General features: G+C 35.8%; 1 protein-coding gene across 1 annotated transcript; it reads right to left on the bottom strand.

Annotated features, from left to right (window-relative positions):
* Window positions 1-369: 369 nt before the first annotated feature.
* LOC100540064 (V-type proton ATPase subunit d 2) lies at window positions 370-13,015 on the bottom strand. The gene is made up of 8 exons (XM_019614368.2): window positions 12,925-13,015; window positions 12,438-12,609; window positions 10,631-10,809; window positions 8,370-8,449; window positions 6,506-6,583; window positions 2,987-3,163; window positions 1,667-1,744; window positions 370-1,129 (listed from the first exon to the last, which is right to left on the bottom strand). The coding sequence occupies exons 1-8, from the start codon at window positions 13,013-13,015 to the stop codon at window positions 968-970; spliced, it is 1,017 nt and encodes a 338-aa protein (XP_019469913.1). The 3' UTR covers window positions 370-967.
* Window positions 13,016-13,338: the final 323 nt, after the last annotated feature.

Genomic DNA, 13,338 nt, shown 5'->3' with positions numbered 1-13,338 from the left:
AGAGGGTGAACATCTTGAATGAGTGTGAAGTATGAGTATGAAGGCAGAATGTTGATGTGGCTTTCAAAATCCTTAATTTTTCTTCTTCAGAATTAATCCTGTCCTTCAACAATCAGGCTTCAACCGTTCTCTCTAATTTTAGATACTGATCTTAGCCAGTTCCTCAAATAGCTCAGAGCTGATGTTGTTTGTGCCTGATGTAAAACTGATACAGACTTGGCTGATATTTTCATTCATGTTTCATAATCTCTCCTGGTGCACACATGAAGACAGTGTCTTTGGTGGGGTAGGAGGAGGTAATTATGTTGTTATGAAGTAGATCAGACGCCCACTGCTTGACACAGTGCACCTCACGTGATCCATAAAGGAGAAAATGAAGATATGCTTGTGGCATCCCAATTGTTTATTTACATTTAACTTCAGCAACAGGTCATAGTTACAAAGGCTCAGGAAGTTTGCTCTTGAGATTCTTTGAGGGGAATCTCAGAGTAGTCCTAAAGTTTATCCCCTGTTTGTGTAGTATATTCTTCATGGAATCTTGTCTGCCATGAAGAAGACCATAAGTGTGAGGTAGAAATAGTGATCTATCTTTTGAAAACTTTATTTAAAGTTAAGCCAAAGTTAAACTTTACAAACTTCTCAAACTTCTTTGTCATAAAAGTTACTTCCACAGTAACTTCACAGAAAAAGAACATGCATACAAGAGATGTTGCGGGAGTTTTTACTGATTTGTTAAATTAAAATGATCACAGTGGGGAACAAAACTATCAACAAAAACTATGAAAGAGCCCATTAACATTGCCTGACACTTATATATCTAATTATATTACTTTTTTGTCATGTTGTTATGTAGAAGGAAGATTAGTATTACAGTTAAAAACATAATAGTTAGATTTTAAAACAAGATTTTTCTTTTATTTGAACAAGTACTTCTTTTCAGGCACTGCAGCATTATAGATTCTCAGATTTAGAAAATTGGAATGTAGTTATTAATTTTGGTTCTGTGTCTTTGGGAAATGCATTCGGCAATCCATACAATATTTCTGCATTCTTGCTCCTTTAACTTTATATAGGCGTAAAATACTCCAAAATGAAACTGATTGTTGAATGCAAGCACGTTCAGCTTTGTCTGCGGGAAAAGATTAAATAAGCATTATGATAAAATATTAAAGAAGGCAAGTGTGATTTTTAGATGGTAGTTTTCATCATCAAAATTTCTGTGTAACTTTGCAATCACAACTGTACTTAGGAAACTGCTAAGTAGAAAAATAATTGACACATCATCTCCGGATTATTTTTGGTAACAGACTACAGCAGCATTACAAGTAAATAAAAGACGATGGTGAAATAACTTATTCAATAGACTATTTATAAAGGACATTTCATTAAGCGGTTTATATGAGATGGGCTTTGGATAGGCTATCAGAACTGACAGTTCTATAGCTATTCTTCAAAAGAATGTCCTGGGATTTATTATATTTGAAAAGTTAAATCCTTCTATTTTATTTCATTGGAAAGTTGACAGCCATAGCAATTCTGTGTTTTTGAATACAAAGCAGAATGATGCAGTAAGGTAGAATCAAAAGCATAGTACCTCATTATTGCTTTAAATGTTATTCCACGGGGGTAACTTACACTTTGATACATTATGATTAGAACCTCTTACCTCATGTTCAAAAAATGCATCTTCAAGTGTCTTTTCTCCACTGTCATTCCCTACACCTTCAAAAACAGCCTTGTATTCCTAGAAACATAGACATATGGACATAGACCAATGGAAACAAGATACTTTTGTATTCTGTGCAATACATTGATTTATTAATTAAACTACATTATCTCTCTTTATAGAACTTGGGTATAGATTGAAATTTTCTGTAAATCAAAACTTAAAATCATATAGTCACCAAAAACAAAAGAGGGTGTTTTTTCTTGCTTTTCTTTCTGTCATTTACTATTACTTAAGGTAATTTCTTCAAGGTACTAAAAGAGACTGTTTGCAGAGTGGCACATGACCTTTCAGTCCTTTGGATAGAGAGCACTGAACTTCTTGTACAAATAGTAACCATCCAAGCCAGATTTGTAAATGGAGCCAAACCCTGAACTCTGATCCTCTCACAGCTGATCATTATATTTCCAGTAGTTAGATGGATTTAACTCATCTTCATTAATGTTGTACCAAAATCCACCAATTTGACATGTAATGCTGTAATACTGTGCACGGATATGTTTGACTTTGTTTCAGATATGTTATCTTTCTGTGTGATTTTCTTCTCCCTGTGTTTGTTTTGTTTTTCCTATAAAGTAACAGTGCAACATAGATCTATTTCAAGGTTTCCTAAATTCAGCTAAATATCTCACCATCACATGAACAGATGCTTTGTACCACGGAGACATGGTGACACATTTCTAACACACATTATGATTGTGCACAGGAACAGATATAGAAAAAACTGTAGATTGAACATAATTTTGTTTTGTGTGCCTACCTTGATGTAACTTAATCAGGGCACCACTCTTAATTCATAAAGTGCTTCGTATTGGGTCATCTTTAATAACAACCCTAGCTTCATCAATATTAACTAACTCCATCTAATTTAATTCAATCAGCGATTTAGAGATTTTAGAAACACATTTTATTTTTACAGTACCCTAGCATTAAATCAGGTTGCAGTCACGAGTGACAAGAATTGTTAGATCTACTCATTTTAAAACAACTTAAGCTTTTGCTCCAAGATCTTGGGGGCAGCAACTCTGAAGTGAACCTCTGTTTGAGGAGAGTTAAGAAACAAGAATAGCTTTGTTTATTAGAATATGATATGATAGCATTTAATGTGGTAAGAAGAACTTTGTATTGCACTAGGATAGAAAGTTACTCTGTGTAACCATATCAAAGGCCTATGTGAACATTCATTACAATTCTGTTGAGGTAAAAAGATGTGAAATGTTTGTATATTCATTCTTTGTTTTAGAAAATTAGATTACTTACTGCATAGTAATCTGCAACACACTTCACTTGCTCGTAGTCATCTGCATTGGCCAACAGGTGTAAGCCTTCTGGGTAGAGTTTTCCACAGGTTGGGTATAGCTTCTCTCTGTCTTCTTTACTCAGCTCAGTGCCAAATGAATTAATAGTGATGATAAAGGCACGTCTGTCTGCTTCAAACTTAATGCGTAAAACAAAGAATAATCAGTGTTGTTAGAGATGCCATTGCAAAATAAAAGGGTATTTTTTTTTTAGTGAGCAAAACTATGGAAACATAAGAAAGAAAATTGTTTATTAGAAACATCTTATTTTACAAATTGGAAATTCTACCTTGCAAATACTTGTTAAATTTTAACTAGAAAATCAAACAGTGTTTTGCAAGCACAACTTTTATTCTGTGAATTTTGTTCTGAAAATATCAACACTGTTATTTCCTCCTTCCCCTACTTACATGACAAGATGCTGACAACGAAAAATCTCCCTACAGATCCTTTGGAATTTTGAAACAATAATCTTAGAAATAATAATATTGCACATAAGGATCAATAATCAAATGTACTGTTCTGGAATAACTTAGAGTGCTGTTGAGAGTAAAAGTTGAATGGAAATTTTGGGAATTTCTGGAATTTCTGGATGCACATATCTAAAACAATAATTTAATTCAGTGAAGGGGGCTGTTTACTTGGTAAGTTAAAGTTTCCAAGTGTTTCACGTAATAGTTAATCTTTAATGCAGAGAAACAAAAATATTCCTTCTACCAGGGTTAGAAGTCTATACTATCTATATTTTCCCTGCAGCAACAGACTGAAAGTCATTCTAATGCTTTGAACTTGGGTTCTTCTTTTGTATAACCAAAATATGACCTGCCATAACTTTAATTTATACAATATGAATTAAAAATACGGCAAATTAAATTTGTCTTACTCAATTCTGTCTGATTAAAATCTTTTCTTCTGTCTTGAGATCTAAACAGACAATGATTTTCTTTTTTTTTCTTTATCTTCTAAGAACATTGATTGCACATGATACACTTCTGAGTGAAAATAAGCATTCAGAGATTTTAGGCAGCTCGCAACATTTCTTAAGCTGTGAACTTTTGAACTGTTTTGAGCAGAAAAGTACATTTTTTTGTTGAATAAGACTGACACATGCCATTGCAACACTGTTCTACAAATTTAGCAGTTAAGCACATATTCCTAGTTCCTACTCCTGTGTACTGGAACATATTGTAACAGGGACCCAACTGCCCTCTGGCACTGACTTCAGAATAAGGAAAATGAATAAACAACACAGAAATAACGAGAAGAAAAGAAGTATGCTTGAAAAGTTTTCTAGCTAATGAATAACTGGGCCAAATTTGACTTCCCTTATTAATATGAGCAGGCATATCAGCCCTACTGACACTATTCTGTGCAAGGATGAATGCTTTTCTTTTTTAACCTATCAAAGCCACATTGAACTTAGCTGTTAGATTTGTAATATTTTGTTGGAAAACATTCTCTTGTGCAACTACAAGTAATGCTACTGGGCTCCAGTCCTAGTCCTGGTGGTTTCCAGCTTGAGGAAATTTGCAGGATCAATCTAGACCTTTCAGTTTAGCAAATTACTGGCACATGAAATTCATCATAGCGAATAATGCCATGAGGCAGTTGTTTAGTGACTTTAGCTGTTTCATAGCTGCAAGTAAACATAGGGTTACAGGACGACCATTTGCAAATTGCTTTGGTTTCCCTATGGAAAACTGAAAGTGTATGTCTGCTACCTGAGAATGCGCAGTGTCTTTCCAGCATGCCTAACACTAGCTACAGTACAGTCCCACAGTTTATTGTGAGATGCAGGGCTAAACAAGCAGTGCGTGTTGCCCAAAGAAAAGAGATCACCAGTGTTTTAGTGTGAATGGTTAATACCATGACTGATGGTCAAAAAGCTGAGGAATTAAATACAGCTACCTCATTTTCACAGGGTCAGAATAGATAACATGTATTGTCTTGAGTAATTAAACTTTGACTTTTTCTAAACTGAACAGCTTACCTTTAGATTACTAAAATGTGATAAAAAGGAAATCTAGAAAAAATTTATCCTGCTGGCTGATAGATATTACACGGGAATTTTAGACAAGCTTATCACAGACCAAATTGTTACCACTTGTATAAGGACAGTTTAACAATATGCTTAACCTGTTTTCCATTAATAATCTTACCTCAACGTGAATGTCTAACTAAAAATGAATTTGATACAAAATCTGAATATACTGGGACATGTCTTTGCCAACCACTCTCTTGATTTTTATTTTTCTGAATAGGAATAGCAGCAACATTTAATTTCTGATCAGTTTAACTTAATTAAGGATATTTTCTTTAGAACATAACTAAAAACATTATGAAATGGTTAAATAATATATGAGATTGCATTCTCACATCAGCACATTATTTCTTAAGACATAATTTAGGCTCATTTTTCCTTCAGAAATGAGCTCTGAGGTTATCTTTTCCCATCATGTAATCTTTTTGTGTGAGGTTGTAAGATCTCAGTGAATTTTGTTCAATTACTTTCCAGGATATAAGTTTTACTGATCCAGAAATATAGGACTCCTGTACAGGAATCACAGAATCACAGAATTTTAGGGATTACAAGGGACCTCTGGAGGTCATCCAGTGCAACCTCCCTGCTAAAGCAGGTTCCCTACAGGACCAGGAAAGTGTCTAGGCAGGTTCTGAATGTCTCCAGAGAAGGACACTTCACAAACCTCTCTGGGCTGCTGGTGCCGGTGCTCTGCCAATCTGAAACATTGCAAACAGTTATGATAAACCGGGGGGAAAAATTGAGCTGAATGCTGAGAACTTCATTTTAGCAATTTATTCATTCTTTTTTTTTTTTTTTACTAATAACGAGATAAGACAATAACATTCCCTTTGCTGCAGGTATGGTTTGGGGAATAGGAGGTTGGAAATGCTGTATGTGAAGGAAAAATTAAATATTAAACTTTTCTGAATTGAGTTAAAAATAAATCCTAGAATTTTCTGCATGACAGTAGATCCAAAGGTCACTCAACTCTAACTTCAACCATTAATTTTCATGAAAGAGTAAACAAATATGATGGCACCATTAAACTTAAAGATAATTGATTAGTAAATATTCATTAATGCTGGAATGTAGGTAGACATATTCAATTTTGAGCTAGGAAATGTAAGTGCTCCTTTAATTTTGGTATTTCTACATTATACAGAAAAATGGTAAGGGGCAATACTCTGAGACTGGTGAAACGAATTTGTTCTGCTCTCTGTTGTAGAAGAATAACAACTGAGGCTCCCTCCTCCCTGGACTAGTTTCTCTAGTCAATATGTGAAAGTCATTTTAGAATAAAGAGTATATCTAGGATATATCATAGCAAAATAGTTATTATTCAAACATTTGATAAATAGCTTTGCAAATGGAGAGAAAAGGAACAAGAAAAGCAAAGTGAATTAATTATGAAAGCAATGTGGAGTACTTCAATGCACAATGAGTTAATTTGATTCTTACCTCAAGAATAGGTTTCATTATTTCTGCTGTAGTACCTCCTTGTTTTTCGCAAAACTTGTAGAATGCCTCAAGATAAGACTACATAAGAGGAGCAGAGAAATATTTTAAATGCTACTTAAGACTGGACCACGTAGTCATGAATCTCATTTTTAAATTCTTCTGTTAACTCTTGTAATTCTTCCTGTTAATTTAAATTTGAGTATGTGCTTGATTTGCGCATACTCATGAAATTATTTTATTCTTACTACATGTTTAAATGTTTTTAAAAGATGTTTTCAGACAAACATTATGCTTTCTTTGCTCTCTAAATAATGTTCTTTAGCTCCATTGAATTTCTACTGCATAATAAGCAGATGGCTGAAGGAAACTACATTTATATTGTGGAGGAAGGGATTTGGGTATATGCCACGGCTGTTGGGCCAGCAGTATGAGAATACACAAATTAATCCCTACTGCTCTAAGCTTCAAAACCCTGGATTAGAACAGAACAGTGTACAATGCTTATGTAATACCAATCTATATAGCCCTTGGGTCTATTGAGGATTCAGTCCTTCGCACCCACTTCAGTATACCTGAGCAGGAAGGACCTGAAGTATCTCATAGAGTTGTTCCTTCTGTCTCTCTTTCCTCCAAAATACCATCTTAGGGAACATTTATGTCATCAAAGTATGTTTGTCACACAATCTCTTGCAGAAAAGCTGTCAGTATCGATGCAATTAAGCGATTTTTAAGTAGAGACATCTCGAGGGGATCTGCTGCTTGGAATTTTGTGTTAGGTTGTGTATAGTGCTCCCTGACAATAGAGCTGAAATATAATTGATTGCATTGATAGCTGAAGCAGAGGAGAAAGGATATATTAATATTTTAAGAGTGTTTGCGGAGTGATCCCCTGATACTTAGAAAAGGGAAAAATAAATGTTAGATTTAGTAAGTGCGAATGTATGGTCATTCACAGAGTAAATGTGAATCAAATCTATACGTAAACAAACAGAGTAAGTGCCTAATTTATTAGTAACTGATCTTGTCATGAATTAAAGGAGCAGACTACTTGAGAATGAAATATTGTATTGGGAATTCTGAAATATCAGTTGTAAGAAAAACAGAAGTATTTTTTCTTTCCCTCCTTAATGCAATCAGATCACTATAAGATTACTTCCTGCAGTCTGAGGCATCCACTGTGAAAGACAAAGATGAAATCAGAGAGAATGTGCTGGGTGGAACCATTAACAGAATGATATATATATAGCCCTTAAAGAGACAAGCATAAGATTATTGACCTGTGTGCTAATATTTGGAAAGTACCTTGAAATCACAAAGCACAAATTAGATGCACATCCTTACAGCAATATGTTGTAACAAGGCTAAATATATTTTTTAAATGAATGAAAATTTTAAAAAATGCCCTCTAGACTCAAATCAATTACACATTTTCAGATCACATCTACCATTTAGATATAAATCTACCATTTAGATATAAATCTACCATTTATAAATAAACATAAATGCTAGCCAAAAGGCTGCCTAGGATGAGGGAGAAGATAACAGTTCTGTGGCATTTGGAGGATAAATGCATAAACGAATGCATCCGGATATTCATCTGACATCTAGAGCATTTTCATTAATGAGATATTAAATTAGAATTTTGAAGCAGACCCAACATTTGAAATCTCTCCAAACACTGGAGTAGAAATCAGAGGAGCTAGAATCTTCCCAGACTTGCCATCAGTCAGGTGACCTTAGGCAGCTTGCTTCATCTCGCCATGCTTCTATTTCCACATCCATAAAACAGGGTTAATGATACTGACCTCCTTTTGTAAGATGCTTTTAAAGTGCCAAGTATTATTATTACGTTGCAAGAACTTGCCTTGTACAGTTTGTTGCGCATTATTTCAACGTTCATTTCATCCAGGTCATTTTCAGACAAGCAGTCTTGAAAGAAAGCAGCTAAAAGTAGAGTTTATTACATTGCAGTATAAATGTACGTGCTGGTAATATGCAACTCTTGTCCATTGCCATTTACGAGTGTGTGATCAAAAGTATGACATTTCTGTTGTAGAAGAAAGAGGAAGAGAAATTCTCTTCATTTTCTCCTTATCCCCTTATTCCCTCCTTTCTAATGATAATCTGTTGCAAAGGGAATCAATCAGTGCAGCAGCCAGAGTCCACATCTCCCGAGATCATCAGATGGGAAATGTTAATGAAAGCCCTAATCTTCTCTGAAGTAGATGGTTTTGTCATTAGGGAGATTTTCTAGTGGGGATGTGAAAGATAACTTTTGACCGAAATCTTGCAGGTATTCTGTATTTGTTAAGGTGAGTCCTCTTTCCTAGTTTACCCTCTTCCTTCAGTATGTTTGTCAGAGACACAAGAGCAACAGGATGCAACTAGAAAGGAACACAGTCTTTGACCTTGACTAGCTGCAGATCCAAGTCCTCTGCTAGAACTGTCTGAAGAGCAAGCTTTTGAACTGGCAGGCAGGGGATGCAGTTCATTTGTGTCGCTGGGCCTCTTAAAAATAGTATATTCATAACTGGCAAAGGTATGCCAATCTCTCACATCAGTGGGGCTGGCCAGTGCTATACTGCCTCACTGGCAATAAGAGGTGGTGTTCAGGGAGAGCACGTGAGTCTGGCCAAGTTTTGAGGTCTCCCTTTTTCATTGTGAAAACATGCTTAAGAAAGGAGATAAAAATATTGGACTGAGCGTGGAGAAGGGATCAAAGACTGAGAAACTGCAGGGGAACACCATGGTCAGAAGAGGAGAAGGACTTGCCCTATGTCCTAGAATCATGGAATCTCAGAATGGCTTAGGTTGGAATGGACCTTAAAGATCATCCATCTAGTTCCAATCTCCTGCCAGAGCAGAGTTTCCATCCAACAGACCAGGTTGCCCAGGGCCTCATCAAACCTGGCCTTGAACACCTCCAGGGACGGGGCATCTATAGCTTCTCTGGGCAGCCTGTACCAGTGCCTCACATCCATGTCTCTGAAGCATGGATATTTTCTGACCCTTATGGAGAATGCGCACTGGAGCAGATGCTCCTAACAGCAGCTGTGGCCTGTGGAAAGCTCACCTGGGAGCCAAAGATACGTGTGAGAAAGAAGAAGCTACAGAAAAAAACACCATGTATTGACCATCATCCCCTGCCCATATCTTTCACTGCCTAATTGGAGGGACTGGACTGATCTGGGGAAGAGAAAAGGGAGAGGTCTGGGGCTAGGGAGTGGGAAAAGAGGAGGAAAGGTGATTTTCATAAGTGTTTAAATGTTTGTATCTTTTTTGTTTCTTTCCTAATGCTCAAATCAGGAATTAAACCTACATATATGACAATATATTAGTTTTCAGAGAGTTGATCTATTTTGTGTACAACAATAATATTTTTCATTTTCTTCCCCCAGCCCACTGGAGGTAGTGAGAGAACAAGCAGCTGGGTGGGTGTCTGGCTGCTACCTGAGGCCACCCCAGCATTCCACCACACCTGGCTGGGCAACAGGACACAAAACCATATACAGTACTCAAGATGAGGGTATGCAGTTCTTTCTTGTATGGTCAAATCCATTCAGATCCATCTTATCTGTTCACTTCCCAACAGTGGCCGCTCCTGCACTGTGAGCAAAATTTCAGCCCAATTTCTGAATGCAATGTTCCAAACCATCACTCTTCTCTGCCTTTAGATTTACTCCTTCAGGATGGGATTGTCTCTATGCTTTAATAATGCCCAAATCCTCAGGAGAGAGATTTTAGATTCTACCACAACATCTAATATTTATTAGTAGCTGTCTGTTCCTTGCTCCTTAGTGAGGGATAGGCAAGATTTCATCTTACGTATTTTAATTATAGATGCAGGTGTTGAAATAAAAATCTGGATGCTGTAAATCAGCAGCTATACTTGAGTATTAAGGATATCCATTAATCTTCTTGAGTAGCATGTTTTCTTTGTGCCTGCTTCCCAAGGTTGATATAGAAGTTGTTAATAAATTTTGCCAGAAAATGTCTTGCACACCTCCCCTGCAGAACTTGATCCAGTTTATCAGCCAATTATTTATACATTTCATGTTACCAAAACACAAGAATACAAAATTAGGAGTTTCAAGAAGCAAATAAGAAATAATTTAGTATTCCTACCTAATGGTGTGTCAACCAAAATTGCATTGAACAGCTCAGTGGGGTTTGAGGCAATGCTGACTGCTTCCATTTGCTCAAAACTTCCCAGTGGATGACACTTGGGAACAAGTTCAGCTATGGGTCGCTGGTGTAATGTGCCAGTTATTAAAAGAATTACATTGTCAATCATGTAGCTGTATCTGTATTTGAAAGAAAAAATAAAATAAATGACCCTTATCTTTATAATGAATTTTGTCTTGAAAAAATATAAAAGCCAAATTTGTCAAAATTAGTGAAGACACTGACGACAGAAATGACCGTAGTATTTGCAGGTTTGTACCTTCACTTGTTATCACCATCTCATTTGTCAAAACCTGAAGTTTTTAAATAGCAAACTGCATGACCCAGTTTTAATTTTAAACCATGTGATTGGTTTGCAAAAGATGTTTTTTTTAAAAAAAAGGAAACAGAAACATGAATATAATAAGCATAGCAGCTGTGAAATGTAGATTTGATATAATAAGTGACAACATATGGTATCAAAACATAAACCACCTGACTAAGCAGCTTCTCTAGTTTGGGATTTTGTTATAGAGAGCATCTGGATAGAGTGCACAAGAATCTAGGCACTAAAACTGCAAATCCATGTAGATGGGGACCAATCTTTCTTCTCTCCCAGCTTTAAAAAGAGGAAACTGTGTAGAGGTTATTACAATTTTCTTCTTTATTGCTAAAAATTTTCAGTAGAAATTTTCTATGAATTTCTTATTAGTGCTACTGTCAGAGACTGTTAAGAGTTTTGTCAGCAACTCAGAAATGAAAATATGAAAGCTATTCCCTTGGGACACTTGTAACAAGGACACTACTCATCAGCTTGTGTTATTAGTTCAGAACACAACTAAAGACACATAGAGAGATTAACATGATGCCTCACAAAATCTGTGGTGGAACTCAAGGATCTGGTGATACATAGTTTAGTGACACAATGGTTTTGCTACATATCTTGAACTACTGTCTCCATCATTATCACAAAACAGCTGTGGGCAGAGTGTATGTACACATGCATGTCAATCAGTATGAGAAAAAAGCTGTCATTTTCACTTTCATTTCTCTGAAGCAAGACCTAAATATTGTATATATAGAGGTCATAGCTGTCCCAGGGCTGTCTTTAGTATCCTGTTGGTATAATACCTGGAAAAGGATTAGTTACAAGCAACAACAACAAAAAAAGAGTAATGATAGTTTATTTTAGTGATATGATAAAAATACTCCTTGAAAGTAGGCTGAACAATTTAGTGAGCTTGTCAGAAGATTAAGGGGAGTAAATAGTTAAGTAAAATATTCTGGTGACATTTCACTAATCCTTGTTGTTATGCTGTTATAAAGCAGAACCCCATTCTTTCCTTAATGTTAAGTCATTTATTTACAAGTTTTGTCTGTTTATAACTTCAGGGAGATCAGAACTTTCTCTTCATTTGGCTTCAAACAGCACTTGTGCTTTTAAACTTGGATTTAAGAACCTTTCTGTATGCAGCAAGTTGTTATTTCAGTGTTCAAATGGTATAAGAAGTATGGTAGGTATACGATGTTTCCCCCTTTAAACAAATTCTAGAACTCAGCATATGCCTAGGAATTAAATCACTGTGCTGGAAATTGTTAATCTTTCATTAATCACCCTCACAAACTTAACTTTTGCAATGTTAATTTCTGAATTAAAAGGCATTTGAAAATAACAATGGTTTTTCTCAATCTCAACCACTACTCCAGACCCCATAGCTATGTTTTTGCTTTGGATCTATAATTTAAGCAATGTGGTAACATTACTTACGTGATAAAATTCAGAAAAGTAGTGAGTGGTTCAAAAGCATGGTTTCTGAAGTAATGAAATTCCGTGAGCAGCTTTGTTTTCAGTTTATCATCAATGGTGGAAATAGTGAGAGGACCAGACTCATTAGCCAGGAAGTTGCCATAGTCTGTCGTCTGTAGATGTAACTTCAGATCTGGATTTAGATTCAAGGAAGAATAAACTGTCACTACATTGTTACGAACCAAATAACTTTTAACATGTTCATTTGTAAGATTATATTTTCATATGAAGGGTCTTTTCAAATGCTATTGCCTTCTACTTGTAAGACTCGTTGCCACAAGGAACCACAGGTAGTTGACACCTTTGTTGGAAATCTTACTAGTAAATTTAATTAACAGTTACATCAGGCACAGTGTTAATTACTGCTTTCTCTAGCTCCTTCTCAGTCAGCTTTGTTCACTGTTTTTATTTTAAAGATTTTTTCAGGATGCTGCTATTGCATCATTACAATGTGTCTGTTGCTTTGTCCTCCTATGGACTGTTACATAACACTGGGAATCATCCTGTGGCTTAAGATCTTCAGTTTTCTTGTGAATCATTTAAATCCTGTGTAAGACTAAAATTTCATGTCATCAAACTGCCTGAAGAGAGAACACATCTTTCCTGACTTAGCCTCATCTCCAAATGAGTTCTGCAGAACAGTGCCTGAAAGGGCACAATTGTACTCCCTTAGCTTTTCTCTTCTGGCTTTGTCCGATCTATGGCAGTTGTTAACAGATCCTAAGAAACTGTTCCAAATCCTTGGGTTATCATGACATATTCTGCCAGGGCTCTCAACCCTGGTAAATGGGGGAAAATAAATAAATAAATAAATAAAAATAAAAAAGGTTGATTAGGCCACAAGGTTGAAAGAAGCTTTTAT

This window comes from Meleagris gallopavo, chromosome 3, assembly GCF_000146605.3.
Source record: "Meleagris gallopavo isolate NT-WF06-2002-E0010 breed Aviagen turkey brand Nicholas breeding stock chromosome 3, Turkey_5.1, whole genome shotgun sequence".
Taxonomy (NCBI): Eukaryota; Metazoa; Chordata; class Aves; order Galliformes; family Phasianidae; genus Meleagris; species Meleagris gallopavo.
Note: the sequence above shows the minus strand (reverse complement) of the source record. Positions and strands in the feature narration are given on the sequence as shown.

What these genes read in the sequence shown, in the direction of transcription:
- LOC100540064 (XM_019614368.2), bottom strand. Translation starts at nt 13,015, where the DNA reads ATGATTCACAAGAAAACTGAAGATCTTAAGCCACAGGATGATTCCCAG. An exon ending in ACTTTTCTGAATTTTATCAC is followed by an intron (nt 10,810 to 12,437) that starts GTAAGTAATGTT and finishes TTTCAAATACAG; the next exon opens with ATACAGCTACATGATTGACA. An exon ending in ATGCATTTTTTGAACATGAG is followed by an intron (nt 1,130 to 1,666) that starts GTAAGAGGTTCT and finishes CTTTTCCCGCAG; the next exon opens with ACAAAGCTGAACGTGCTTGC.